The 26690-nt window shown below is 58.5% G+C and overlaps 1 protein-coding gene across 1 annotated transcript in view; it reads left to right on the plus strand.

Moving 5' to 3' along the window:
- Positions 1 to 26690, plus strand: part of LOC119978968 (CD9 antigen-like) — a 212780-nt gene that overhangs the window by 153562 nt on the left and 32528 nt on the right. Inside the window, exon 5 of the mRNA XM_038820918.1 lies at positions 26495 to 26590. Coding sequence (XP_038676846.1) covers positions 26495 to 26590 — 96 coding nt within the window. The remainder of the gene's footprint in view (positions 1 to 26494; positions 26591 to 26690) is intronic.

Genomic DNA, 26690 nt, shown 5'->3' on the forward strand with positions numbered 1-26690 from the left:
TGGTGGCAATAGGTAGGTCAGCATTAGACCAGTTTTTGCTGGTTTTGATAAAGCACAATATCCCATGAGAAACATACCAATAAGCAACAATTAGAAGTGGCGTTACATTGTCATGATGGACGGCTTTTTATCAAATCAAATGTGTTTTGAATATAGCTTAAACCAATTAGGATTATATTGGGGTGTGATCGGATCGCTTAATACAGATATCAAAGAGTATATCCATGGATGATTTGACCACCATTTTTAGTGGAGGCGTGAAAAGACGAGAGACTAGAAGTGAGGTGAAGAGACGAGAGACAGAAGACTAGAGACAGAAGACTAGAGGCAAGAAGACAGACAAGTCAGAAAGGCAAGAAGACAGACAAGTCAGAGAGACAAAGAGAACAAGACAGAAAGAGAGAGAGAGAGAGAGAGAGAAATTAGAAAAGAGTTCTGTATTCCTATTTCATTTTCATACTTTGACTTCAGCCTTTGACTTTTAAAGTTGTGTTCAGGCTATTGCCTCAGAAGATAATTCCTGTGATTCTTTGAAGAAAATCAAATTGTCTACAAACTACCTTTTAAATCATTTTCAAGTTGTAACCAATGAACTTCAATAAAACAATTCTTATTTGCACCTGACAAGTTTTAAACTTGCTTTTCTACTGAGTTTCAGCAATGTCTCACCAACAACCGGCAACCGTAAATTAAACAAAACTGGATCAAATCCTTAGAGATACTTCTCAATGTCTCATCGGCATAAATCTGTGCTAGTATTAACAAGCCGGGCCTGGGCAGCACAGGGGGAGTGTGGCGCTAGAAAAAAGCCTGAAATATTATCAGGCTTGCTGGGGGGTGGTTTCCCAGGCTGGGGGCAGTAGTGGAGAGTGACTTGGTGCCACGTCTGTGGGCTTGGATTGCCCCCGTCGAGATTGGGGTGGCCTGGCTCAGACCGCCATTGCTGCGGCATATAGATTTAAACCCACCCATTTGGTGTTACTTACAGGCTCCGGGCTGTTCACTCTGCTGATTGCTGCTCAGAAGGCCTCCGGTCATCTGGGAGCCCACCCAGACTGTCCACCTGGATACCATAAGACCATAAGACACAGTAGCATAGTTAGGGCAGCATGGTAGCATAGTGGTTAGCACAGTTGCTTCACAGCTCCAGGGTCCAAGGTTCGATTCCCGGCTGGGTCGCTGTCTGTGTGGAGTCTGCATGTTCTCCCAGTGTCTGTGTGGGTTTCCTCCGGGTGCTCCGGTTTCCTCCCACAGTCCAAAAATGTGCAGGGTAGGTGGATTGGCCATGCTAAATTGCCCTTAATGCCAAAAAGGTTAGGTGGGGTTACGGGGATAGTGTGGGCTTGGGTAGGATGCTCTTTCCAAGAGCCAGTGCAGACTCGATGGGCCGAATGGCCTCCTTCTGCACTGTAAAATCTATGAAGACCATAAGACATTGGAGCGGAATTCAATCATGGCTGATATTTTCTCATCGCTATTCTCCTGCCTTCTCCCTATAACCGCTGATCCCCTTATTAATCAAGGCACCCTCATGCTCCAGCTGTATCATCAAGGGGATGGAGGTGGCCAAGCTCAATCAGGGTCTAACCAGGTCCTGGCACTCCTCAGAAGCTCTGCCCCATTGCAGAGGACGCAGCAGATCAACGGAGCTCGCCCCAAGCAGAGGGTACCTGCACCATGGCGTTTGGAGCCCTTCCTGGTTCTCTGCTCCTCTCAGGGCAGAGACCTCACCACTGAGCCCCACCCCTCAGGATCACCAGCTGTTTCCCCCTGGTGAGGCTGGCAGCGCTGACTGCCTCTCCACCATCCCTCAGGCAGTGTTCAGGAGGGCAGACTTGAGACTGCGGCCCACCCTGGGGAAGAGGGCATCCCTTTGCTCCTCACTGGCATGGAGCTGTGGGTCCATCTTGGACTTCTGATCTTTGGGGGGGGGGGCAAGTCTTCTGTGAACCATCTTCGGCGATGCAGTGAGTGCAGCACATAAAAACAGTTCCAGCTGCCAGGCCCTTTGGCACTAACTCCAGCACCAATGGTTAGAATGCCTGCTGAGGTCTGGACTTGTCTGTATGCGTTGATGTAACAGGTCTGGAAACAGTCCTACCGTCGATGTCTGAGCACATGCAGGTTTTCTTTCTTCTTAAATTCTATCTAATTTTAGCTAAATTACTTCACTAATTTGCTGGTACCATGTTATGTTCCTTGTATTGTTCTCCAAGATAGCCAAAAGTCGTAGTGTTTACAAAGAACATTAAGCTATATATTTAAAACAAGGATAGTTTATTTTACACTACTTTAAATGGTTAGCACACTCTACTGAGTAATAGCGAACAAAATAATAGTAGTGAATCTACGTTACAGTAATTAATTATCTCTCTCTAATACAACAACACTCTAACTCAACCTCACACTATCCTTTTCCATCAGCTCCTCCGAGAATTCTTAGAGACGCAGCCTTTTATAAGGCTACTTAGTGATGCCATCTAGTGTTAATAGACATGAACATCATCTTGTTAACTCTTTACTCTCCTTCGATTATACATATCATTAAACCCCTCCCCCAGCGAGTGCCCAAGTCGGTGCCCCCCAGACAGCCGAGCACTGATGGGGTGAGCAGCCCTCCTCCCAAGACTCAGGACACCCCGGAACTCGGGTCAGAGGATGACACTGACTTTCTGTCACAGCTGTCTCCTGCACCCTCCACAATCCCAGAGGCTATCACCTTGGTTCGGCACAGTAGTGAAGAGGCTCCTGGGACACTATCTGGTGTGCACCACACATCGCATCCGGTACAGCAGGTGAATTAGGAGCAGCCTAGGGGCCAGACGGTCGGAGGGCAGTCCGGCCCCAGGAACCAGCTGCCATCCAGAGAGTCCAGGGCTTCTGGAACATCCAGTCCCAGCCACAGTGCAGATGCAGTCAGACAGCCAGGGACTACAAGGACGGATGATGGCGGGCATCCAGCACCTGCAGGGGCCGGTGGAAGAGTCCAAACGCGTGCAGGACCAGGGTGTGGTGCCAGCCATGCGTGCCACCCAGGCCAACACTGCAATGGTGTTGTCCGCGGTGGAGGTACTGGGGGCGATGTTTTTGGCTATGGCTCAGTGTGTCCAAGGCCTGGGGCATTCTGTGCAGGCGGTGGCCGAGGCCCAGGACAGGGCTGCTCTCTCACAGGCAGCCATGTGCCAGTGGCACCTGGACATTGCTGCGATGCTCCTCAGCTTGGCCCAGTCACAGCAGGCCATGGCTGGGTATGTCGGTGGCATTGCCCAGGCGCTGGCCAGCGTTTCGCAGACACAGAGGGAGGTGGCCCAGTCCCAGAGGGAGGTGGCCCAGTCCCAGAGGGAGATGGCTCAGTCCCAGAGGGAAGCGGCCCAGTCCCAGAGGGAGGTGGCCCAGTCCCAGAGGGAGATGGCTCAGTCCCAGAGGGAGGCGGCCCAGTCCCAGAGGGAGGCGACCCAGTCCCAGAGGGAGGTGGCCAAGTCCCAGAGGGAGGTGGCCCAGTCCCAGAGGGAGATGGCTCAGTCCCAGAGGGAGGCGGCCCAGTCCCAGAGGGAGGCGGCCCAGTCCCAGAGGGAGGTGGCCCAGTCCCAGAGGGAGGCGGCCCAGTCCCAGAGGGAGCCGGCCCAGTCCCAGAGGGAGGTGGCCCAGTCCCAGAGGGAGGTGGCCCAGTCCCAGAGGGAGGTGGCCAAGTCCCAGAGGGAGGAGGCCTAGTCCCAGAGGGAGGTGGCCCAGTCCCAGAGGGAGGCGGCCCAGTCCCAGAGGGAGGCGGCCCAGTCCCAGAGGGAGGCAGCCCAGTCCCAGAGGGAGGTGGCCGTCCCAGAGGGAGGAGGCCCAGTCCCAGAGGGAGGCAGCCCAGTCCCAGATGGAGATGGCTCAGTCCCAGAGGGAGGGGCCCCAGTCCCAGAGGGAGGTGGCCCAGTCACTGGCTGATGTGGTACAGACCCACACGGTGGTGGCACAGTCACAGCGTGATGTGATATGGTCTGTGCTCCATGGCCACGAGCATGCAGACCCTGGTCGCGACCAGAGCGGGCCTCCAGAACTGGCAGCGGCAGATGGCGGCGGAGCCTCAGGGGATCGCTCCGCTCACACCCCATCCCATGGAGTAGCTCAAGGGCAATCAGGCACCCCGAGGGAGGAGGAGGTGATGGGGCCCATGCCGCTGACTCCCGCAGGGGAAGTGCCGGAACACCGCAGCATCTCAGACTCCCCACCCTCCTGTCCCTGGTGCATCTGGTGGGCAGAACAGGGCGACACCACGCCACCCGGGATGCCGAAGCAGCGGCCAGACCCATCCAAGCTGGGTCGCCACAGGAGACGCCCGCCAACGGGGACCTTTGTTGCAGGGCAGGAGTCACAGCAGGCCGCCTCCACTCCTGCAGTACCGTCTGGGAAACCACATCGGCGTAGTCTTAGGGCCCTTAAGGCCAGAACGTTAGACACCAGTTAAGTTGGCATGGGTGCAGGGCACAGTTCAAATATGGGGGTTAGGGCACAGATTGTAGATATTTCTTCACAATAAACACCTGTTGACACCATTAAAATCTGCCTCAGTGCTCCGTCTGATGGGTGTGGGGATGGGCTGGTCCGGGCTGCCCAGCGGTGGGGGGGGGGGGGAGGGGGGGGGGGGGGGCGGAAATCAGTGCAGGCACTGTGAGAGGACCATCCGTTCACCCCCCCACTCCACCACCATCACCCGGCCCGACTATCCCCAGCACTCCCACCCCACGGATTTGACAGGACCGTGTGATGGACTGGCCAGCTCGCATGCAGGGATCACCCAGGTGGAAGGTGCTACTGTGGGCATGAATCAGACATTGTCTAACGATGTGAAGCACGGAGCTCATCGCAGAGCGGGTTGCCATCATCCTCCATCCCGTGGACCAGACTCGCCATTACTGCCAACCCAGAGCCCCCAGCTCGTTGTGCCACAGGTATGTTTAACGGAGGGGTGTGCAAGCGAGAGGTCTGTTGGTGTGGGAAATGAGGGGGTCTGGGTCTGTGATGTGGTGTCCGTGCCCCTGGCCAGCACCCCCTCCCCCCACCCTCCAGGTCAGTGAACCTGGAGGCCATCAGACTGTCCCATGCACGTTGGCCCTGGCGATAACTTAGTGCGGCCTCCCCTCCCTGCTCAGGCCCCATGTCCTGCTCATCGTCCCACTCCCCCGCATCCTCCTCGTCAGACGAGGCCTGTCCTTCTGCCTCATCCTCCTCCTCCAGCACATTGTCCCTCTGCTGCACGATGTCGTGGAGAATGCAACAGGCCATCACAATGTGGGCGACCCTCTCAGCATCGTACTGGAGAGGCGCTCCAGAGAGAGAGAGCCATACACCTGAACCACATCTTCAGGAGGATGAAGCACCGCCCGATCACACTCCTGGTCGCTATATGGCCATCGTTGTAGCTGGTCTCCGCGTCGGTCTGTGGCCTCCAGATAGGTGTCATCAGTCGCGGCCGCACCGGGTAACCCCTGTTTCCCAGGAGCCAACCCCTCAGCCAGGGGGGGGGGTGCACCTCGTACATGTCAAGAATCGTTGAGTATGCCAGGGTGAAGGAGTAATGGACACTCCCTGGGTACCAGCCAGGGTGAAGGAGTGATGGACACTCCCTGGGTACCAGCCAGGGTGAAGGAGTGATGGACACTCCCTGGGTATCAGCCAGGGTGAAGGAGTGATGGACATTCCCTGGGTACCAGCCAGGGTGAAGGAGTGATGGACACTCCCTGGGTACCAGCCAGGGTGAAGGAGTGATGGACACTCCCTGGGTATCAGCCAGAGTGAAGTCATGGACACTCTCTGGGTATCAGCCAGGGTGAAGGAGTGATGGACACTCCCTGGGTATCAGCCAGGGTGAAGGAGTGATGGACACTCCCTGGGTATCAGCCAGGGTGAAGGAGTGATGGACACTCCCTGGGTACCAGCCAGGGTGAAGGAGTCACGCACACTCCCTGGGTACCAGCCAGGGTGAAGGAGTGATGGACACTCCCTGGGTATCAGCCAGGGTGAAGGAGTGATGGACACTCCCTGGGTACCAGCCAGGGTGAAGGAGTGATGGACACTCCCTGGGTACCAGCCAGGGTGAAGGAGTGATGGACACTCCCTGGGTATCAGCCAGGGTGAAGGAGTGATGGACACTCCCTGGGTACCAGCCAGGGTGAAGGAGTGATGGACACTCCCTGGATACCAGCCAGGGTGAAGGAGTCACGCACACTCCCTGGGTACCAGCCAGGGTGAAGGAGTGATGGACACTCCCTGGGTATCAGCCAGGGTGAAGGAGTGATGGACACTCCCTGGGTACCAGCCAGGGTGAAGGAGTGATGGACACTCCCTGGGTAACAGCCAGGGTGAAGGAGTGATGGACACTCCCTGGGTACCAGCCAGGGTGAAGGAGTGATGGACACTCCCTGGGTATCAGCCAGGGTGAAGGAGTGATGGGCACTCCCTGGGACCAGCCAGGGTGAAGGAGTGATGGACACTCCCTGGGTAACAGCCAGGGTGAAGGAGTGATGGACACTCCCTGGGTATCAGCCAGGGTGAAGGAGTGATGGACACTCCCTGGGTACCAGCCAGGGTGAAGGAGTGATGGACACTCCCTGGGTACCAGCCAGGGTGAAGGAGTGATGGACACTCCCTGGGTATCAGCCAGGGTGAAAGAGTCACGCACACTCCCTGGGTACCAGCCAGGTTGAAGGAGTGATGGACACTCCCTGGGTATCAGCCAGGGTGAAGGAGTGATGGACACTCCCTGGGTACCAGCCAGGGTGAAGGAGTGATGGACACTCCCTGGGTACCAGCCAGGGTGAAGGAGTTATGGACACTCCCTGGGTATGAGCCAGGGTGAAGTAGTGATGGACACTCCCTGGGTATCAGCCAGGGTGAAGGAGTGATGGACACTCCCTGGGTACCAGCCAGGGCGAAGGAGTGATGGACATTCCCTGGGTACCAGCCAGGGTGAAGGAGTCACGCACACTCCCTGGGTACCAGCCAGGGTGAAGGAGTGATGGACACTCTCCGGGTATCAGCCAGGGTGAAGGAGTCACGCACACTCCCTGGGTACCAGCCAGGGTGAAGGACTGATGGACACTCCCTGGGTACCAGCCAGGGTGAAGGAGTGATGGACACTCCCTGGGTATCAGCCAGGGTGAAGGAGTAATGGACACTCCCTGGGTACCAGCCAGGGTGAAGGAGTGATGGACACTCCCTGGGTACCAGCCAGGGTGAAGGAGTCACGCACACTCCCTGGGTACCAGCCAGGGTGAAGGAGTGATGGACACTCCCTGGGTATCAGCCAGGGTGAAGGAGTGATGGACACTCCCTGGGTACCAGCCAGGGTGAAGGAGTGATGGACACTCCCTGGTTACCAGCCAGGGTGAAGGAGTCACGCACACTCCCTGGGTACCAGCCAGGGTGAAGGAGTGATGGACACTCCCTGGGTATCAGCCAGCGTGAAGGAGTGATGGACACTCCCTGGGTACCAGCCAGGGTGAAGGAGTGATGGACACTCCCTGGGTACCAGCCAGGGTGAAGGAGTCACGCACACTCCCTGGGTACCAGCCAGGGTGAAGGAGTCACGCACACTCCCTGGGTACCAGCCAGGGTGAAGGAGTGATGGACACTCCCTGGGTATCAGCCAGGGTGAAGGAGTGATGGACACTCCCTGGGTACCAGCCAGGGTGAAGGAGTGATGGACACTCCCTGGGTACCAGCCAGGGTGAAGGAGTCACGCACACTCCCTGGGTACCAGCCAGGGTGAAGGAGTCACGCACACTCCCTGGGTACCAGCCAGGGTGAAGGAGTGATGGACACTCCCTGGGTATCAGCCAGGGTGAAGGAGTGATGGACACTCCCTGGGTACCAGCCAGGGTGAAGGAGTGATGGACACTCCCTGGGTATCAGCCAGGGTGAAGGAGTGATGGACACTCCCTGGGTACCAGCCAGTGTGAAGGAGTGATGGACACTCCCTGGGTACCAGCCAGGGGAAGGAGTCACGCACACTCCCTGGGTACCAGCCAGGGTGAAGGAGTGATGGACACTCCCTGGGTATCAGCCAGGGTGAAGGAGTGATGGACACTCCCTGGGTATCAGCCAGGGTGAAGGAGTCACGCACACTCCCTGGGTACCAGCCAGGGTGAAGGAGTGATGGACACTCCCTGGGTATCAGCCAGGGTGAAGGAGTGATGGACACTCCCTGGGTATCAGCCAGGGTGAAGTAGTGATGGACACTCCCTGGGTACCAGCCAGGGTGAAGGAGTGATGGACACTCCCTGGGTACCAGCCAGGGTGAAGGAGTCACGCACACTCCCTGGGTACCAGCCAGGGTGAAGGATTGATGGACACTCCCTGGGTACCAGCCAGGGTGAAGGAGTGATGGACACTCCCTGGGTATCAGCCAGGGTGAAGGAGTGATGGACACTCCCTGGGTACCAGCCAGGGTGAAGGAGTCACGCACACTCCCTGGGTACCAGCCAGGGTGAAGGAGTGATGGACACTCCCTGGGTACCAGCCAGGGTGAAGGAGTCACGCACACTCCCTGGGTACCAGCCAGGGTGAAGGACTGATGGACACTCCCTGGGTACCAGCCAGGGTGAAGGAGTGATGGACACTCCCTGGGTATCAGCCAGGGTGAAGGAGTGATGGACACTCCCTGGGTACCAGCCAGGGTGAAGGAGTGATAGACACTCCCTGGGTACCAGCCAGGGTGAAGGAGTCACGCACACTCCCTGGGTACCAGCCAGGGTGAAGGAGTGATGGACACACCCTGAGTATCAGCCAGGGTGAAGGAGTGATGGACACTCCCTGGGTACCAGCCAGGGTGAAGGAGTGATGGACACTCCCTGGGTACCAGCCAGGGTGAAGGAGTCACGCACACTCCCTGGGTACCAGCCAGGGTGAAGGAGTGATGGACACTCCCTGGGTATCAGCCAGGGTGAAGGAGTGATGGACACTCCCTGGGTACCAGCCAGGGTGAAGGAGTGATGGACACTCCCTGGGTACCAGCCAGGGTGAAGGAGTGATGGACACTCCCTGGGTATCAGCCAGGGTGAAGGAGTGATGGACACTCCCTGGGTACCAGCCAGGGTGAAGGAGTGATGGACACTCCCTGGATACCAGCCAGGGTGAAGGAGTCACGCACACTCCCTGGGTACCAGCCAGGGTGAAGGAGTGATGGACACTCCCTGGGTATCAGCCAGGGTGAAGGAGTGATGGACACTCCCTGGGTACCAGCCAGGGTGAAGGAGTGATGGACACTCCCTGGGTACCAGCCAGGGTGAAGGAGTGATGGACACTCCCTGGGTACCAGCCAGGGTGAAGGAGTGATGGACACTCCCTGGGTATCAGCCAGGGTGAAGGAGTGATGGGCACTCCCTGGGACCAGCCAGGGTGAAGGAGTGATGGACACTCCCTGGGTAACAGCCAGGGTGAAGGAGTGATGGACACTCCCTGGGTATCAGCCAGGGTGAAGGAGTGATGGACACTCCCTGGGTACCAGCCAGGGTGAAGGAGTGATGGACACTCCCTGGGTACCAGCCAGGGTGAAGGAGTGATGGACACTCCCTGGGTATCAGCCAGGGTGAAAGAGTCACGCACACTCCCTGGGTACCAGCCAGGTTGAAGGAGTGATGGACACTCCCTGGGTATCAGCCAGGGTGAAGGAGTGATGGACACTCCCTGGGTACCAGCCAGGGTGAAGGAGTGATGGACACTCCCTGGGTACCAGCCAGGGTGAAGGAGTGATGGACACTCCCTGGGTATGAGCCAGGGTGAAGGAGTGATGGACACTCCCTGGGTATCAGCCAGGGTGAAGGAGTGATGGACACTCCCTGGGTACCAGCCAGGGCGAAGGAGTGATGGACATTCCCTGGGTACCAGCCAGGGTGAAGGAGTGACGCACACTCCCTGGGTACCAGCCAGGGTGAAGGAGTGATGGACACTCTCCGGGTATCAGCCAGGGTGAAGGAGTCACGCACACTCCCTGGGTACCAGCCAGGGTGAAGGACTGATGGACACTCCCTGGGTACCAGCCAGGGTGAAGGAGTGATGGACACTCCCTGGGTATCAGCCAGGGTGAAGGAGTAATGGACACTCCCTGGGTACCAGCCAGGGTGAAGGAGTGATGGACACTCCCTGGGTACCAGCCAGGGTGAAGGAGTCACGCACACTCCCTGGGTACCAGCCAGGGTGAAGGAGTGATGGACACTCCCTGGGTACCAGCCAGGGTGAAGGAGTGATGGACACTCCCTGGGTACCAGCCAGGGTGAAGGAGTGATGGACACTCCCTGGTTACCAGCCAGGGTGAAGGAGTCACGCACACTCCCTGGGTACCAGCCAGGGTGAAGGAGTGATGGACACTCCCTGGGTATCAGCCAGGGTGAAGGAGTGATGGACACTCCCTGGGTACCAGCCAGGGTGAAGGAGTGATGGACACTCCCTGGGTACCAGCCAGGGTGAAGGAGTCACGCACACTCCCTGGGTACCAGCCAGGGTGAAGGAGTCACGCACACTCCCTGGGTACCAGCCAGGGTGAAGGAGTGATGGACACTCCCTGGGTATCAGCCAGGGTGAAGGAGTGATGGACACTCCCTGGGTACCAGCCAGGGTGAAGGAGTGATGGACACTCCCTGGGTACCAGCCAGGGTGAAGGAGTGATGGACACTCCCTGGGTATCAGCCAGGGTGAAGGAGTGATGGACACTCCCTGGGTACCAGCCAGGGTGAAGGAGTCACGCACACTCCCTGGGTACCAGCCAGGGTGAAGGAGTGATGGACACACCCTGGGTATCAGCCAGGGTGAAGGAGTGATGGACACTCCCTGGGTACCAGCCAGGGTGAAGGAGTGATGGACACTCCCTGGGTACCAGCCAGGGTGAAGGAGTCACGCACACTCCCTGGGTACCAGCCAGGGTGAAGGACTGATGGACACTCCCTGGGTATCAGCCAGGGTGAAGGAGTGATGGACACTCCCTGGGTACCAGCCAGGGTGAAGGAGTGATGGACACTCCCTGGGTACCAGCCAGGGTGAAGGAGTGATGGACACTCCCTGGGTATCAGCCAGGGTGAAGGAGTGATGGACACTCCCTGGGTACCAGCCAGGGTGAAGGAGTGATGGACACTCCCTGGATACCAGCCAGGGTGAAGGAGTCACGCACACTCCCTGGGTACCAGCCAGGGTGAAGGAGTGATGGACACTCCCTGGGTATCAGCCAGGGTGAAGGAGTGATGGACACTCCCTGGGTACCAGCCAGGGTGAAGGAGTGATGGACACTCCCTGGGTACCAGCCAGGGTGAAGGAGTGATGGACACTCCCTGGGTACCAGCCAGGGTGAAGGAGTGATGGACACTCCCTGGGTATCAGCCAGGGTGAAGGAGTGATGGGCACTCCCTGGGACCAGCCAGGGTGAAGGAGTGATGGACACTCCCTGGGTAACAGCCAGGGTGAAGGAGTGATGGACACTCCCTGGGTATCAGCCAGGGTGAAGGAGTGATGGACACTCCCTGGGTACCAGCCAGGGTGAAGGAGTGATGGACACTCCCTGGGTACCAGCCAGGGTGAAGGAGTGATGGACACTCCCTGGGTATCAGCCAGGGTGAAAGAGTCACGCACACTCCCTGGGTACCAGCCAGGTTGAAGGAGTGATGGACACTCCCTGGGTATCAGCCAGGGTGAAGGAGTGATGGACACTCCCTGGGTACCAGCCAGGGTGAAGGAGTGATGGACACTCCCTGGGTACCAGCCAGGGTGAGGAGTTATGGACACTCCCTGGGTATGAGCCAGGGTGAAGGAGTGATGGACACTCCCTGGGTATCAGCCAGGGTGAAGGAGTGATGGACACTCCCTGGGTACCAGCCAGGGCGAAGGAGTGATGGACATTCCCTGGGTACCAGCCAGGGTGAAGGAGTCACGCACACTCCCTGGGTACCAGCCAGGGTGAAGGAGTGATGGACACTCTCCGGGTATCAGCCAGGGTGAAGGAGTCACGCACACTCCCTGGGTACCAGCCAGGGTGAAGGACTGATGGACACTCCCTGGGTACCAGCCAGGGTGAAGGAGTGATGGACACTCCCTGGGTATCAGCCAGGGTGAAGGAGTAATGGACACTCCCTGGGTACCAGCCAGGGTGAAGGAGTGATGGACACTCCCTGGGTACCAGCCAGGGTGAAGGAGTCACGCACACTCCCTGGGTACCAGCCAGGGTGAAGGAGTGATGGACACTCCCTGGGTATCAGCCAGGGTGAAGGAGTGATGGACACTCCCTGGGTACCAGCCAGGGTGAAGGAGTGATGGACACTCCCTGGTTACCAGCCAGGGTGAAGGAGTCACGCACACTCCCTGGGTACCAGCCAGGGTGAAGGAGTGATGGACACTCCCTGGGTATCAGCCAGGGTGAAGGAGTGATGGACACTCCCTGGGTACCAGCCAGGGTGAAGGAGTGATGGACACTCCCTGGGTACCAGCCAGGGTGAAGGAGTCACGCACACTCCCTGGGTACCAGCCAGGGTGAAGGAGTCACGCACACTCCCTGGGTACCAGCCAGGGTGAAGGAGTGATGGACACTCCCTGGGTATCAGCCAGGGTGAAGGAGTGATGGACACTCCCTGGGTACCAGCCAGGGTGAAGGAGTGATGGACACTCCCTGGGTACCAGCCAGGGTGAAGGAGTCACGCACACTCCCTGGGTACCAGCCAGGGTGAAGGAGTCACGCACACTCCCTGGGTACCAGCCAGGGTGAAGGAGTGATGGACACTCCCTGGGTACCAGCCAGGGTGAAGGAGTGATGGACACTCCCTGGGTACCAGCCAGGGTGAAGGAGTGATGGACACTCCCTGGGTACCAGCCAGGGTGAAGGAGTGATGGACACTCCCTGGGTACCAGCCAGGGTGAAGGAGTGATGGACACTCCCTGGGTATCAGCCAGGGTGAAGGAGTGATGGACACTCCCTGGGTATCAGCCAGGGTGAAGGAGTGATGGACACTCCCTGGGTACCAGCCAGGGTGAAGGAGTGATGGACACTCCCTGGGTACCAGCCAGGGTGAAGGAGTCACGCACACTCCCTGGGTACCAGCCAGGGTGAAGGAGTGATGGACACTCCCTGGGTATCAGCCAGGGTGAAGGAGTGATGGACACTCCCTGGGTACCAGCCAGGGTGAAGGAGTGATGGACACTCCCTGGGTAACAGCCAGGGTGAAGGAGTGATAGACACTCCCTGGGTATCAGCCAGGGTGAAGGAGTGATGGACACTCCCTGGGTACCAGCCAGGGTGAAGGAGTGATGGACACTCCCTGGGTACCAGCCAGGGTGAAGGAGTGATGGACACTCCCTGGGTATCAGCCAGGGTGAAGGAGTCACGCACACTCCCTGGGTACCAGCCAGGGTGAAGGAGTGATGGACACTCCCTGGGTATCAGCCAGGGTGAAGGAGTGATGGACACTCCCTGGGTACCAGCCAGGGTGAAGGAGTGATGGACACTCCCTGGGTACCAGCCAGGGTGAAGGAGTTATGGACACTCCCTGGGTATGAGCCAGGGTGAAGGAGTGATGGACACTCCCTGGGTATCAGCCAGGGTGAAGGAGTGATGGACACTCCCTGGGTACCAGCCAGGGCGAAGGAGTGATGGACATTCCCTGGGTACCAGCCAGGGTGAAGGAGTCACGCACACTCCCTGGGTACCAGCCAGGGTGAAGGAGTGATGGACACTCCCTGGGTACCAGCCAGGGTGAAGGAGTCACGCACACTCCCTGGGTACCAGCCAGGGTGAAGGACTGATGGACACTCCCTGGGTACCAGCCAGGGTGAAGGAGTGATGGACACTCCCTGGGTATCAGCCAGGGTGAAGGAGTGATGGACACTCCCTGGGTACCAGCCAGGGTGAAGGAGTGATGGACACTCCCTGGGTACCAGCCAGGGTGAAGGAGTCACGCACACTCCCTGGGTACCAGCCAGGGTGAAGGAGTGATGGACACTCCCTGGGTATCAGCCAGGGTGAAGGAGTGATGGACACTCCCTGGGTACCAGCCAGGGTGAAGGAGTGATGGACACTCCCTGGGTACCAGCCAGGGTGAAGGAGTCACGCACACTCCTTGGGTACCAGCCAGGGTGAAGGAGTGATGGACACTCCCTGGGTATCAGCCAGGGTGAAGGAGTGATGGACACTCCCTGGGTACCAGCCAGGGTGAAGGAGTCACGCACACTCCCTGGGTACCAGCCAGGGTGAAGGAGTCACGCACACTCCCTGGCTACCAGCCAGGGTGAAGGAGTGATGGACACTCCCTGGGTATCAGCCAGGGTGAAGGAGTGATGGACACTCCCTGGGTACCAGCCAGGGTGAAGGAGTGATGGACACTCCCTGGGTACCAGCCAGGGTGAAGGAGTCACGCACACTCCCTGGGTACCAGCCAGGGTGAAGGAGTCACGCACACTCCCTGGCTACCAGCCAGGGTGAAGGACTGATGGACACTCCCTGGGTACCAGCCAGGGTGAAGGAGTGATGGACACTCCCTGGGTATCAGCCAGGGTGAAGGAGTAATGGACACTCCCTGGGTACCAGCCAGGGTGAAGGAGTGATGGACACTCCCTGGGTACCAGCCAGGGTGAAGGAGTCACGCACACTCCCTGGGTACCAGCCAGGGTGAAGGAGTGATGGACACTCCCTGGGTATCAGCCAGGGTGAAGGAGTGATGGACACTCCCTGGGTACCAGCCAGGGTGAAGGAGTGATGGACACTCCCTGGTTACCAGCCAGGGTGAAGGAGTCACGCACACTCCCTGGGTACCAGCCAGGGTGAAGGAGTGATGGACACTCCCTGGGTACCAGCCAGGGTGAAGGAGTCACGCACACTCCCTGGGTACCAGCCAGGGTGAAGGAGTCACGCACACTCCCTGGGTACCAGCCAGGGTGAAGGAGTGATGGACACTCCCTGGGTATCAGCCAGGGTGAAGGAGTGATGGACACTCCCTGGGTACCAGCCAGGGTGAAGGAGTGATGGACACTCCCTGGGTACCAGCCAGGGTGAAGGAATCACGCACACTCCCTGGGTACCAGCCAGGGTGAAGGAGTCACGCACACTCCCTGGGTACCAGCCAGGGTGAAGGAGTGATGGACACTCCCTGGGTACCAGCCAGGGTGAAGGAGTGATGGACACTCCCTGGGTACCAGCCAGGGTGAAGGAGTGATGGACACTCCCTGGGTACCAGCCAGGGTGAAGGAGTGATGGACACTCCCTGGGTACCAGCCAGGGTGAAGGAGTGATGGACACTCCCTGGGTATCAGCCAGGGTGAAGGAGTGATGGACACTCCCTGGGTATCAGCCAGGGCGAAGGAGTGATGGACACTCCCTGGGTACCAGCCAGGGTGAAGGAGTGATGGACACTCCCTGGGTACCAGCCAGGGTGAAGGAGTCACGCACACTCCCTGGGTACCAGCCAGGGTGAAGGAGTGATGGACACTCCCTGGGTATCAGCCAGGGTGAAGGAGTGATGGACACTCCCTGGGTACCAGCCAGGGTGAAGGAGTGATGGACACTCCCTGGGTAACAGCCAGGGTGAAGGAGTGATAGACACTCCCTGGTTATCAGCCAGGGTGAAGGAGTGATGGACACTCCCTGGGTACCAGCCAGGGTGAAGGAGTGATGGACACTCCCTGGGTACCAGCCAGGGTGAAGGAGTGATGGACACTCCCTGGGTATCAGCCAGGGTGAAGGAGTCACGCACACTCCCTGGGTACCAGCCAGGGTGAAGGAGTGATGGACACTCCCTGGGTATCAGCCAGGGTGAAGGAGTGATGGACACTCCCTGGGTACCAGCCAGGGTGAAGGAGTGATGGACACTCCCTGGGTACCAGCCAGGGTGAAGGAGTTATGGACACTCCCTGGGTATGAGCCAGGGTGAAGGAGTGATGGACACTCCCTGGGTATCAGCCAGGGTGAAGGAGTGATGGACACTCCCTGGGTACCAGCCAGGGCGAAGGAGTGATGGACATTCCCTGGGTACCAGCCAGGGTGAAGGAGTCACGCACACTCCCTGGGTACCAGCCAGGGTGAAGGAGTGATGGACACTCCCTGGGTACCAGCCAGGGTGAAGGAGTCACGCACACTCCCTGGGTACCAGCCAGGGTGAAGGACTGATGGACACTCCCTGGGTACCAGCCAGGGTGAAGGAGTGATGGACACTCCCTGGGTATCAGCCAGGGTGAAGGAGTGATGGACACTCCCTGGGTACCAGCCAGGGTGAAGGAGTGATGGACACTCCCTGGGTACCAGCCAGGGTGAAGGAGTCACGCACACTCCCTGGGTACCAGCCAGGGTGAAGGAGTGATGGACACTCCCTGGGTATCAGCCAGGGTGAAGGAGTGATGGACACTCCCTGGGTACCAGCCAGGGTGAAGGAGTGATGGACACTCCCTGGGTACCAGCCAGGGTGAAGGAGTCACGCACACTCCTTGGGTACCAGCCAGGGTGAAGGAGTGATGGACACTCCCTGGGTATCAGCCAGGGTGAAGGAGTGATGGACACTCCCTGGGTACCAGCCAGGGTGAAGGAGTCACGCACACTCCCTGGGTACCAGCCAGGGTGAAGGAGTCACGCACACTCCCTGGCTACCAGCCAGGGTGAAGGAGTGATGGACACTCCCTGGGTATCAGCCAGGGTGAAGGAGTGATGGACACTCCCTGGGTACCAGCCAGGGTGAAGGAGTGATGGACACTCCCTGGGTACCAGCCAGGGTGAAGGAGTCACGCACACTCCCTGGGTACCAGCCAGGGTGAAGGAGTGATGGACACTCCCTGGGTATCAGCCAGGGTGAAGGAGTGATGGACACTCCCTGGGTACCAGCCAGGGTGAAGGAGTGATGGACACTCCCTGGGTACCAGCCAGGGGAAGGAGTCACGCACACTCCCTGGGTACCAGCCAGGGTGAAGGAGTGATGGACACTCCCTGGGTACCAGCCAGGGTGAAGGAGTCACGCACACTCCCTGGGTACCAGCCAGGGTGAAGGAGTGATGGACACTCCCTGGGTATCAGCCAGGGTGAAGGAGTCACGCACACTCCCTGGGTACCAGCCAGGGTGAAGGAGTGATGGACACTCCCTGGGTATCAGCCAGGGTGAAGGAGTGATGGACACTCCCTGGGTATCAGCCAGGGTGAAGTAGTGATGGACACTCCCTGGGTACCAGCCAGGGTGAAGGAGTGATGGACACTCCCTGGGTACCAGCCAGGGTGAAGGAGTCACGCACACTCCCTGGGTACCAGCCAGGGTGAAGGATTGATGGACACTCCCTGGGTACCAGCCAGGGTGAAGGAGTGATGGACACTCCCTGGGTATCAGCCAGGGTGAAGGAGTGATGGACACTCCCTGGGTACCAGCCAGGGTGAAGGAGTCACGCACACTCCCTGGGTACCAGCCAGGGTGAAGGAGTGATGGACACTCCCTGGGTACCAGCCAGGGTGAAGGAGTCACGCACACTCCCTGGGTACCAGCCAGGGTGAAGGACTGATGGACACTCCCTGGGTACCAGCCAGGGTGAAGGAGTGATGGACACTCCCTGGGTATCAGCCAGGGTGAAGGAGTGATGGACACTCCCTGGGTACCAGCCAGGGTGAAGGAGTGATAGACACTCCCTGGGTACCAGCCAGGGTGAAGGAGTCACGCACACTCCCTGGGTACCAGCCAGGGTGAAGGAGTGATGGACACACCCTGGGTATCAGCCAGGGTGAAGGAGTGATGGACACTCCCTGGGTACCAGCCAGGGTGAAGGAGTGATGGACACTCCCTGGGTACCAGCCAGGGTGAAGGAGTCACGCACACTCCCTGGGTACCAGCCAGGGTGAAGGAGTGATGGACACTCCCTGGGTATCAGCCAGGGTGAAGGAGTGATGGACACTCCCTGGGTACCAGCCAGGGTGAAGGAGTGATGGACACTCCCTGGGTACCAGCCAGGGTGAAGGAGTCACGCACACTCCCTGGGTACCAGCCAGGGTGAAGGAGTCACGCACACTCCCTGGCTACCAGCCAGGGTGAAGGAGTGATGGACACTCCCTGGGTACCAGCCAGGGTGAAGGAGTGATGGACACTCCCTGGGTACCAGCCAGGGTGAAGGAGTGATGGACACTCCCTGGGTACCAGCCAGGGTGAAGGAGTCACGCACTCTCCCTGGGTACCAGCCAGGGTGAAGGAGTGATGGACACTCCCTGGGTATCAGCCAGGGTGAAGGAGTGATGGACACTCCCTGGGTACCAGCCAGGGTGAAGGAGTGATGGACACTCCCTGGGTACCAGCCAGGGGAAGGAGTCACGCACACTCCCTGGGTACCAGCCAGGGTGAAGGAGTGATGGACACTCCCTGGGTACCAGCCAGGGTGAAGGAGTGATGGACACTCCCTGGGTATCAGCCAGGGTGAAGGATTGATGGACACTCCCTGGGTACCAGCCAGGGTGAAGGAGTGATGGACACTCCCTGGGTACCAGCCAGGGTGAAGGAGTCACGCACACTCCCTGGGTACCAGCCAGGGTGAAGGAGTTACGCACACTCCCTGGGTATCAGCCAGGGTGATGGAGTGATGGACACTCCCTGGGTACCAGCCAGGGTGAAGGAGTGATGGACACTCCCTGGGTATCAGCCAGGGTGAAGGAGTAATGGACACTCCCTTGGTATCAGCCAGGGTGAAGGAGTGATGGACACTCCCTGGGTATCAGCCAGGGTGAAGGATTGATGGACACTCCCTGGGTACCAGCCAGGGTGAAGGAGTGATGGACACTCCCTGGGTACCAGCCAGGGTGAAGGAGTCACGCACACTCCCTGGGTACCAGCCAGGGTGAAGGAGTTACGCACACTCCCTGGGTATCAGCCAGGGTGAAGGAGTGATGGACACTCCCTGGGTACCAGCCAGGGTGAAGGAGTGATGGACACTCCCTGGGTATCAGCCAGGGTGAAGGAGTGATGGACCCTCCCTTGGTATCAGCCAGGGTGAAGGAGTGATGGACACTCCCTGGGTACCAGCCAGGGTGAAGGAGTGATGGACACTCCCTGGGTACCAGCCAGGGTGAAGGAGTGATGGACACTCCCTGGGTACCAGCCAGGGTGAAGGAGTGATGGACACTCCCTGGGTATCAGCCAGGGTGAAGGAGTGATGGACACTCCCTGGGTATCAGCCAGGGTGAAGGAGTGATGGACACTCCCTGGGTACCAGCCAGGGTGAAGGAGTCACGCACACTCCCTGGGTACCAGCCAGGGTGAAGGAGTGATGGACACTCCCTGGGTACCAGCCAGGGTGAAGGAGTGATGGACACTCCCTGGGTACCAGCCAGGGTGAAGGAGTGATGGACACTCCCTGGGTACCAGCCAGTGTGAAGGAGTGATGGACACTCCCTGGGTATCAGCCAGGGTGAAGGAGTGATGGACACTCCCTGGGTACCAGCCAGGGTGAAGGAGTGATGGACACTCCCTGGGTACCAGCCAGGGTGAAGGAGTCACGCACACTCCCTGGGTACCAGCCAGGGTGAAGGAGTGATGGACACTCCCTGGGAATCAGCCAGGGTGAAGGAGTGATGGACACTCCCTGGGTACCAGCCAGGGTGAAGGAGTGATGGACACTCCCTGGGTACCAGCCAGGGTGAAGGAGTCACGCACACTCCCTGGGTACCAGCCAGGGTGAAGGAGTGATGGACACTCCCTGGGTATCAGCCAGGGTGAAGGAGTGATGGACACTCCCTGGGTACCAGCCAGGGTGAAGGAGTGATGGACACTCCCTGGGTACCAGCCAGGGTGAAGGAGTCACGCACACTCCCTGGGTACCAGCCAGGGTGAAGGAGTCACGCACACTCCCTGGCTACCAGCCAGGGTGAAGGAGTGATGGACACTCCCTGGGTACCAGCCAGGGTGAAGGAGTGATGGAGACTCCCTGGGTACCAGCCAGGGTGAAGGAGTGATGGACACTCCCTGGGTACCAGCCAGGGTGAAGGAGTCACGCACACTCCCTGGGTACCAGCCAGGGTGAAGGAGTGATGGACACTCCCTGGGTATCAGCCAGGGTGAAGGAGTGATGGACACTCCCTGGGTACCAGCCAGGGTGAAGGAGTGATGGACACTCCCTGGGTACCAGCCAGGGGAAGGAGTCACGCACACTCCCTGGGTACCAGCCAGGGTGAAGGAGTGATGGACACTCCCTGGGTACCAGCCAGGGTGAAGGAGTGATGGACACTCCCTGGGTATCAGCCAGGGTGAAGGATTGATGGACACTCCCTGGGTACCAGCCAGGGTGAAGGAGTGATGGACACTCCCTGGGTACCAGCCAGGGTGAAGGAGTCACGCACACTCCCTGGGTACCAGCCAGGGTGAAGGAGTTACGCACACTCCCTGGGTATCAGCCAGGGTGAAGGAGTGATGGACACTCCCTGGGTACCAGCCAGGGTGAAGGAGTGATGGACACTCCCTGGGTATCAGCCAGGGTGAAGGAGTGATGGACACTCCCTTGGTATCAGCCAGGGTGAAGGAGTGATGGACACTCCCTGGGTACCAGCCAGGGTGAAGGAGTGATGGACACTCCCTGGGTACCAGCCAGGGTGAAGGAGTGATGGACACTCCCTGGGTACCAGCCAGGGTGAAGGAGTGATGGACACTCCCTGGGTATCAGCCAGGGTGAAGGAGTGATGGACACTCCCTGGGTACCAGCCAGGGTGAAGGAGTGATGGACACTCCCTGGGTACCAGCCAGGGTGAAGGATTGATGGACACTCCCTGGGTACCAGCCAGGGTGAAGGATTGATGGACACTCCCTGGGTACCAGCCAGGGTGAAGGAGTGATGGACACTCCCTGGGTATCAGCGAGGGTGAAGGAGTGATGGACACTCCCTGGGTACCAGCCAGGGTTTAGGAGTGATGGACACTCCCTGGGTATCAGCCAGGGTGAAGGAGTGATGGACACTCCCTGGGTATCAGCCAGGGTGAAGGAGTGATGGACACTCCCTGGGTACCAGCCAGGGTGAATTCATGGACAGTCCCTGGGTATCAGCCAGGGTGAAGGAGTGATGGTCACTCCCTGGGTATCAGCCAGGGTGAAGGAGTGATGGACACTCCCTGGGTACCAGCCAGGGTGAAGGAGTGATGGACACTCCCTGGGTACCAGCCAGGGTGAAGGAGTGATGGACACTCCCTGGGTACCAGCCAGGGTGAAGGAGTGATGGACACTCCCTGGGTACCAGCCTGGGTGAAGGAGGTGATGGACACTCCCTGGGTACCAGCCAGGGTGAAGGAGTGATGGACACTCCCTGGGTACCAGCCTGGGTGAAGGAGTGACGGACACTCCCTGGGTATCAGCCAGATTGAAGGAGTGATGGACACTCCCTGGGTACCAGCCAGGGTGAAGGAGTCACGCACACTCCCTGGGTACCAGCCAGGGTGAAGGAGTCACGCACACTCCCTGGCTACCAGCCAGGGTGAAGGAGTGATGGACACTCCCTGGGTACCAGCCAGGGTGAAGGAGTGATGGACATTCCCTGGGTACCAGCCAGGGTGAAGGAGTGATGGACACTCCCTGGGTACCAGCCAGGGTGAAGGAGTCACGCACACTCCCTGGGTACCAGCCAGGGTGAAGGAGTGATGGACACTCCCTGGGTATCAGCCAGGGTGAAGGAGTGATGGACACTCCCTGGGTACCAGCCAGGGTGAAGGAGTGATGGACACTCCCTGGGTACCAGCCAGGGTGAAGGAGTCACGCACACTCCCTGGGTACCAGCCAGGGTGAAGGAGTGATGGACACTCCCTGGGTACCAGCCAGGGTGAAGGAGTGATGGACACTCCCTGGGTATCAGCCAGGGTGAAGGATTGATGGACACTCCCTGGGTACCAGCCAGGGTGAAGGAGTGATGGACACTCCCTGGGTACCAGCCAGGATGAAGCAGTCACGCACACTCCCTGGGTACCAGCCAGGGTGAAGGAGTTACGCACACTGCCTGGGTATCAGCCAGGGTGAAGGAGTGATGGACACTCCCTGGGTACCAGCCAGGGTGAAGGAGTGATGGACACTCCCTGGGTATCAGCCAGGGTGAAGGAGTGATGGACACTCCCTTGGTATCAGCCAGGGTGAATGAGTGATGGACACTCCCTGGGTACCAGCCAGGGTGAAGGAGTGATGGACACTCCCTGGGTACCAGCCAGGGTGAAGGAGTGATGGACACTCCCTGGGTACCAGCCAGGGTGAAGGAGTGATGGACACTCCCTGGGTATCAGCCAGGGTGAAGGAGTGATGGACACTCCCTGGGTACCAGCCAGGGTGAAGGAGTGATGGACACTCCCTGGGTACCAGCCAGGGTGAAGGATTGATGGACACTCCCTGGGTACCAGCCAGGGTGAAGGAGTGATGGACACTCCCTGGGTACCAGCCAGCGTGAAGGAGTGATGGACACTCCCTGGGTACCAGCCAGGGTGAAGGAGTGATGGACACTCCCTGGGTACCAGCCAGTGTGAAGGAGTGATGGACACTCCCTGGGTATCAGCCAGGGTGAAGGAGTGATGGACACTCCCTGGGTACCAGCCAGGGTGAAGGAGTGATGGACACTCCCTGGGTACCAGCCAGGGTGAAGGAGTGATGGACACTCCCTGGGTACCAGCCAGGGTGGAGGAGTGATGGACACTCCCTGGGTATCAGCCAGGGTGAAGGAGTGATGGACACTCCCTGGGTATCAGCCAGGGTGAAGGAGTGATGGACACTCCCTGGGTACCAGCCAGGGTGAATTCATGGACAGTCCCTGGGTATCAGCCAGGGTGAAGGAGTGATGGTCACTCCCTGGGTATCAGCCAGGGTGAAGGAGTGATGGACACTCCCTGGGTACCAGCCAGGGTGAAGGAGTGATGGACACTCCCTGGGTACCAGCCAGGGTGAAGGAGTGATGGACACTCCCTGGGTACCAGCCAGGGTGAAAGAGTGATGGACACTCCCTGGGTACCAGCCTGGGTGAAGGAGGTGATGGACACTCCCTGGGTACCAGCCAGGGTGAACGAGTGATGGACACTCCCTGGGTACCAGCCAGGGTGAAGGAGTCACGCACACTCCCTGGGTACCAGCCAGATTGAAGGAGTGATGGACACTCCCTGGGTACCAGCCAGGGTGAAGGAGTGATGGACACTCCCTGGTTACCAGCCACGGTGAAGGAGTGATGGACACTCCCTGGGTATCAGCCAGGGTGAAGGATTGATGGACCCTCCCTGGGTACCAGCCAGGGTGAAGGATTGATGGACCCTCCCTGGGTACCAGCCAGGGTGAAGGAGTGATGGACACTCCCTGGGTACCAGCCAGGGTGAAGGAGTGATGGACACTCCCTGGGTATCAGCCAGGGTGAAGGAGTGATGGACACTCCCTGGGTACCAGCCAGGGTGAAGAAGTGATGGACACTCCCTGGGTACCAGCCAGGGTGAAGGAGTGATGGACACTCCCTGGGTACCAGCCAGGGTGGAGGAGTGATGGACACTCCCTGGGTATCAGCCAGGGTGAAGGAGTGATGGACACTCCCTGGGTATCAGCCAGGGTGAAGGAGTGATGGACACTCCCTGGGTACCAGCCAGGGTGAATTCATGGACAGTCCCTGGGTATCAGCCAGGGTGAAGGAGTGATGGACACTCCCTGGGTACCAGCCAGGGTGAATTCATGGACAGTCCCTGGGTATCAGCCAGGGTGAAGGAGTGATGGACACTCCCTGGGTATCAGCCAGGGTGAAGGAGTGATGGACACTCCCTGGGTACCAGCCAGGGTGAAGGAGTGATGGACACTCCCTGGGTACCAGCCAGGGTGAAGGAGTGATGGACACTCCCTGGGTACCAGCCAGGGTGAAGGAGTCATGCACACTCCCTGGGTACCAGCCAGGGTGAAGGAGTGATGGACACTCCCTGGGTACCAGCCTGGGTGAAGGAGGTGATGGACACTCCCTGGGTACCAGTCAGGGTGAAGGAGTGATGGACACTCCCTGGGTACCAGCCAGGGTGAAGGAGTGATGGACACTCCCTGGGTACCAGCCAGGGTGAAGGAGTGACGGACACTCCCTGGGTATCAGCCAGATTGAAGGAGTGATGGACACTCCCTGGGTACCAGCCAGGGTGAAGGAGTGATGGACACTCCCTGGGTACCAGCCAGGGTGAAGGAGTCACGCACACTCCCTGGGTATCAGCCAGAGTGAAGGAGTGATGGACACTCCCTGGGTACCAGCCAGGGTGAAGGAGTGATGGACACTCCCTTGGTACCAGCCAGGGTGAAGGAGTGATGGACACTCCCTGGGTATCAAATGCCGAGGTGTACGATGCGCAGCTGATGGTCACACACCAGCTTGATGTTCATTAAGTAGTACCGCTTTCAGTTTGTGTGTTGCTGTCTTTTATCCACAGGTGCAGCACGGTAGTATTGTGGATAGCACAATGGCTTCACAGCTCCAGGGGCCCAGGTTCGATTCCGGCTTGTGTCATTGTCTGTGCGGAGTCTGCACATCCTCTCCGTGTGTGCGTGGGTTTCCTCCGGGTGCTCCGGTTTCCTCCCACAGTCCAAAGATGTGCAGGTTAGGTGGATTGGCCATGATAAATTGCCCTTAACACCCAAAATTGCCCTTAGTGTTGGGTGGGGTTACTGGGTTATTGGGATAGGGGGAGGTGTTGACCTTGGGTAGGGTGCTCTTTCCAAGAGCTGGTGCAGACTCGATGGGCCGATTGGCCTCCTTCTGCACTTTAAATTCTATGATAAGGTGCCCTAGGATATCCATCCCGTCTATCGCCCTTTGGACCCAGCGCATCCCGGCAATGGCGCTGAACCCCGCTGCTCAGGCATTTTGGTGGGCTCGGTCCACATGGAAAAGGATGCACTGCTCCGCCTGGGCATATAGGGCCTCTGTGATGGTGCGGATGCACTTGTACACCGAGGTCTGTGAGATCCCGGATAGGTTTCCACTCGGTGACTGGAAGGACCCCATCGGGTAAAAGGTCAGGGCGACCGTCAGCTTGACGGTCACCGGGAGTGGGTGTCCTCCCCCATACACCCACGGTGCCAGGTCTGCCATCTTCTGGCAGATGTGCTGCACTGTCTGCCTGCTCATCTGGAGCAGGGGATGGAAGGCCAACATGTTAGCATGGTGCACACGTCCGTGCCAAACTGGGTTTGATGGTCTACATGGTGGCCCCGGTTGGTAGTGCGGACTCCGTCCACGTATGTCCGTCCAGCGTTCCGCACCCCTGCCCTGTCGGTGGCCAGCACTGTGCAGGCCCCTGGTCCTAGCACCTATTCCTGCTGCCAGGTGTACTGTTGGCTGGCACTCCCCTCACTGAGGGCTGCCGCGGGTGTGGCCCTGGGTGGTCCCCCGATGGGTGACGGCCGGTTGGAATGGGGAGGTGGGCACACCAATTCGTCCGGTGCCACTGTGTAGAACCAGGGACAGGGATCAGTGGTCAGTGGGGGCTCAGCAAGACGGCCACCTGGGCACCGTTCCTGTCATGTGGCGGGGGGGGACCCCGGCTGCTCGGCACCCCGGCTGCTCGGCACCCCGGCTGCTCGGCCTGTTTCCCCCTCCCTTAGCGCTGGCAGGGGATCCCCCACCACAGCCAGCATTGTCGGGGTCGGCAGCCCTCAGTCACTCCACACCATTCCCTACCTTCTCTCTCTCGCTCAGCAGCCACGACGCCAGGTTGACGATTTCTGAAACCACAAATGAACCACGTCACCTGGAATTCGGCCCATTGGAGGTGGTGAATCCCGGAGGCCCCTGAGAATAGAGTGTCAGGCCCGCTAGTGATATGCCTACTGTACTTTAACACCGTGCGGCGAGCGAGGCTTTTACAGGGTGCCGGAGCATCCCGATTTGGCATCAAACCGGTACTGTTTGCCATTTTGGCATCGGAAGCTATTCTCCACTCAATCGCGTTTCGGCTTCGGCAAGTGGAGAATCCCGCCTCTAGTCTCCCAAACGGAGAATTCCAGCCAAGACATGAGAAAAAAATATTTTCACGGTCAGGAATGATCTGACTGAATGTGTGGGGAGGCAGGTTCAATCGAGGCATTAGATGATTATTTGAATATAAAAAATGTCCCAGGAAAGAGGGCAGGGGAATGGCACCATCTCACGATGCTCGTTTGGAGATCTGGTACAGACACGATGGGCTGAATGGCCTCCTCCTTCACCATAACAATTCCGTGATTCTGAGATCTCATTCTCCCACTTGTGTCTCAATCATCCCTTCCATTGTCACCCTTTCCATTTCACTGTTTCCTCTTGCCCCATTTCCTTGTCTCTTCCACTAACCTTTTCCTGTCCATTCATTTCTTATTCCCTGTTTGATTCTACATTCACTGTCTGTCTCTCTCTCTTGCCCCCTTGGCTTCATTGCTTTATCTTTTTCTCTGCACCATTCTGTATCGTCCTCTCTCTCCCTTGCTCCCTCTTTACCCCATCCTGTCCTTCACTCACCCCTTCTTCCACTCCATTATATTTAATTGTGGATCTTGCTGTAAGATGGACTTTTTTCTGTTTGCTCTGATAGATTCTGCAAGAGATGAATGCTTATTACAGTAAGTCACTGAATGCTTATCGTACAACTGGATCTGGAAACAGGACACTGTACGCCATTCACAATGTGGTGAGTAGACGCTAAACACAGTCACGCTGAATGCTGATCCTGTGCTGATTGTATTGTGTACACAACCATCCAAACACTTGTGTTAGTGAACACCTTACAC

Source organism: Scyliorhinus canicula, chromosome 15, assembly GCF_902713615.1.
Source record: "Scyliorhinus canicula chromosome 15, sScyCan1.1, whole genome shotgun sequence".
In the NCBI taxonomy this organism is placed as follows: Eukaryota; Metazoa; Chordata; class Chondrichthyes; order Carcharhiniformes; family Scyliorhinidae; genus Scyliorhinus; species Scyliorhinus canicula.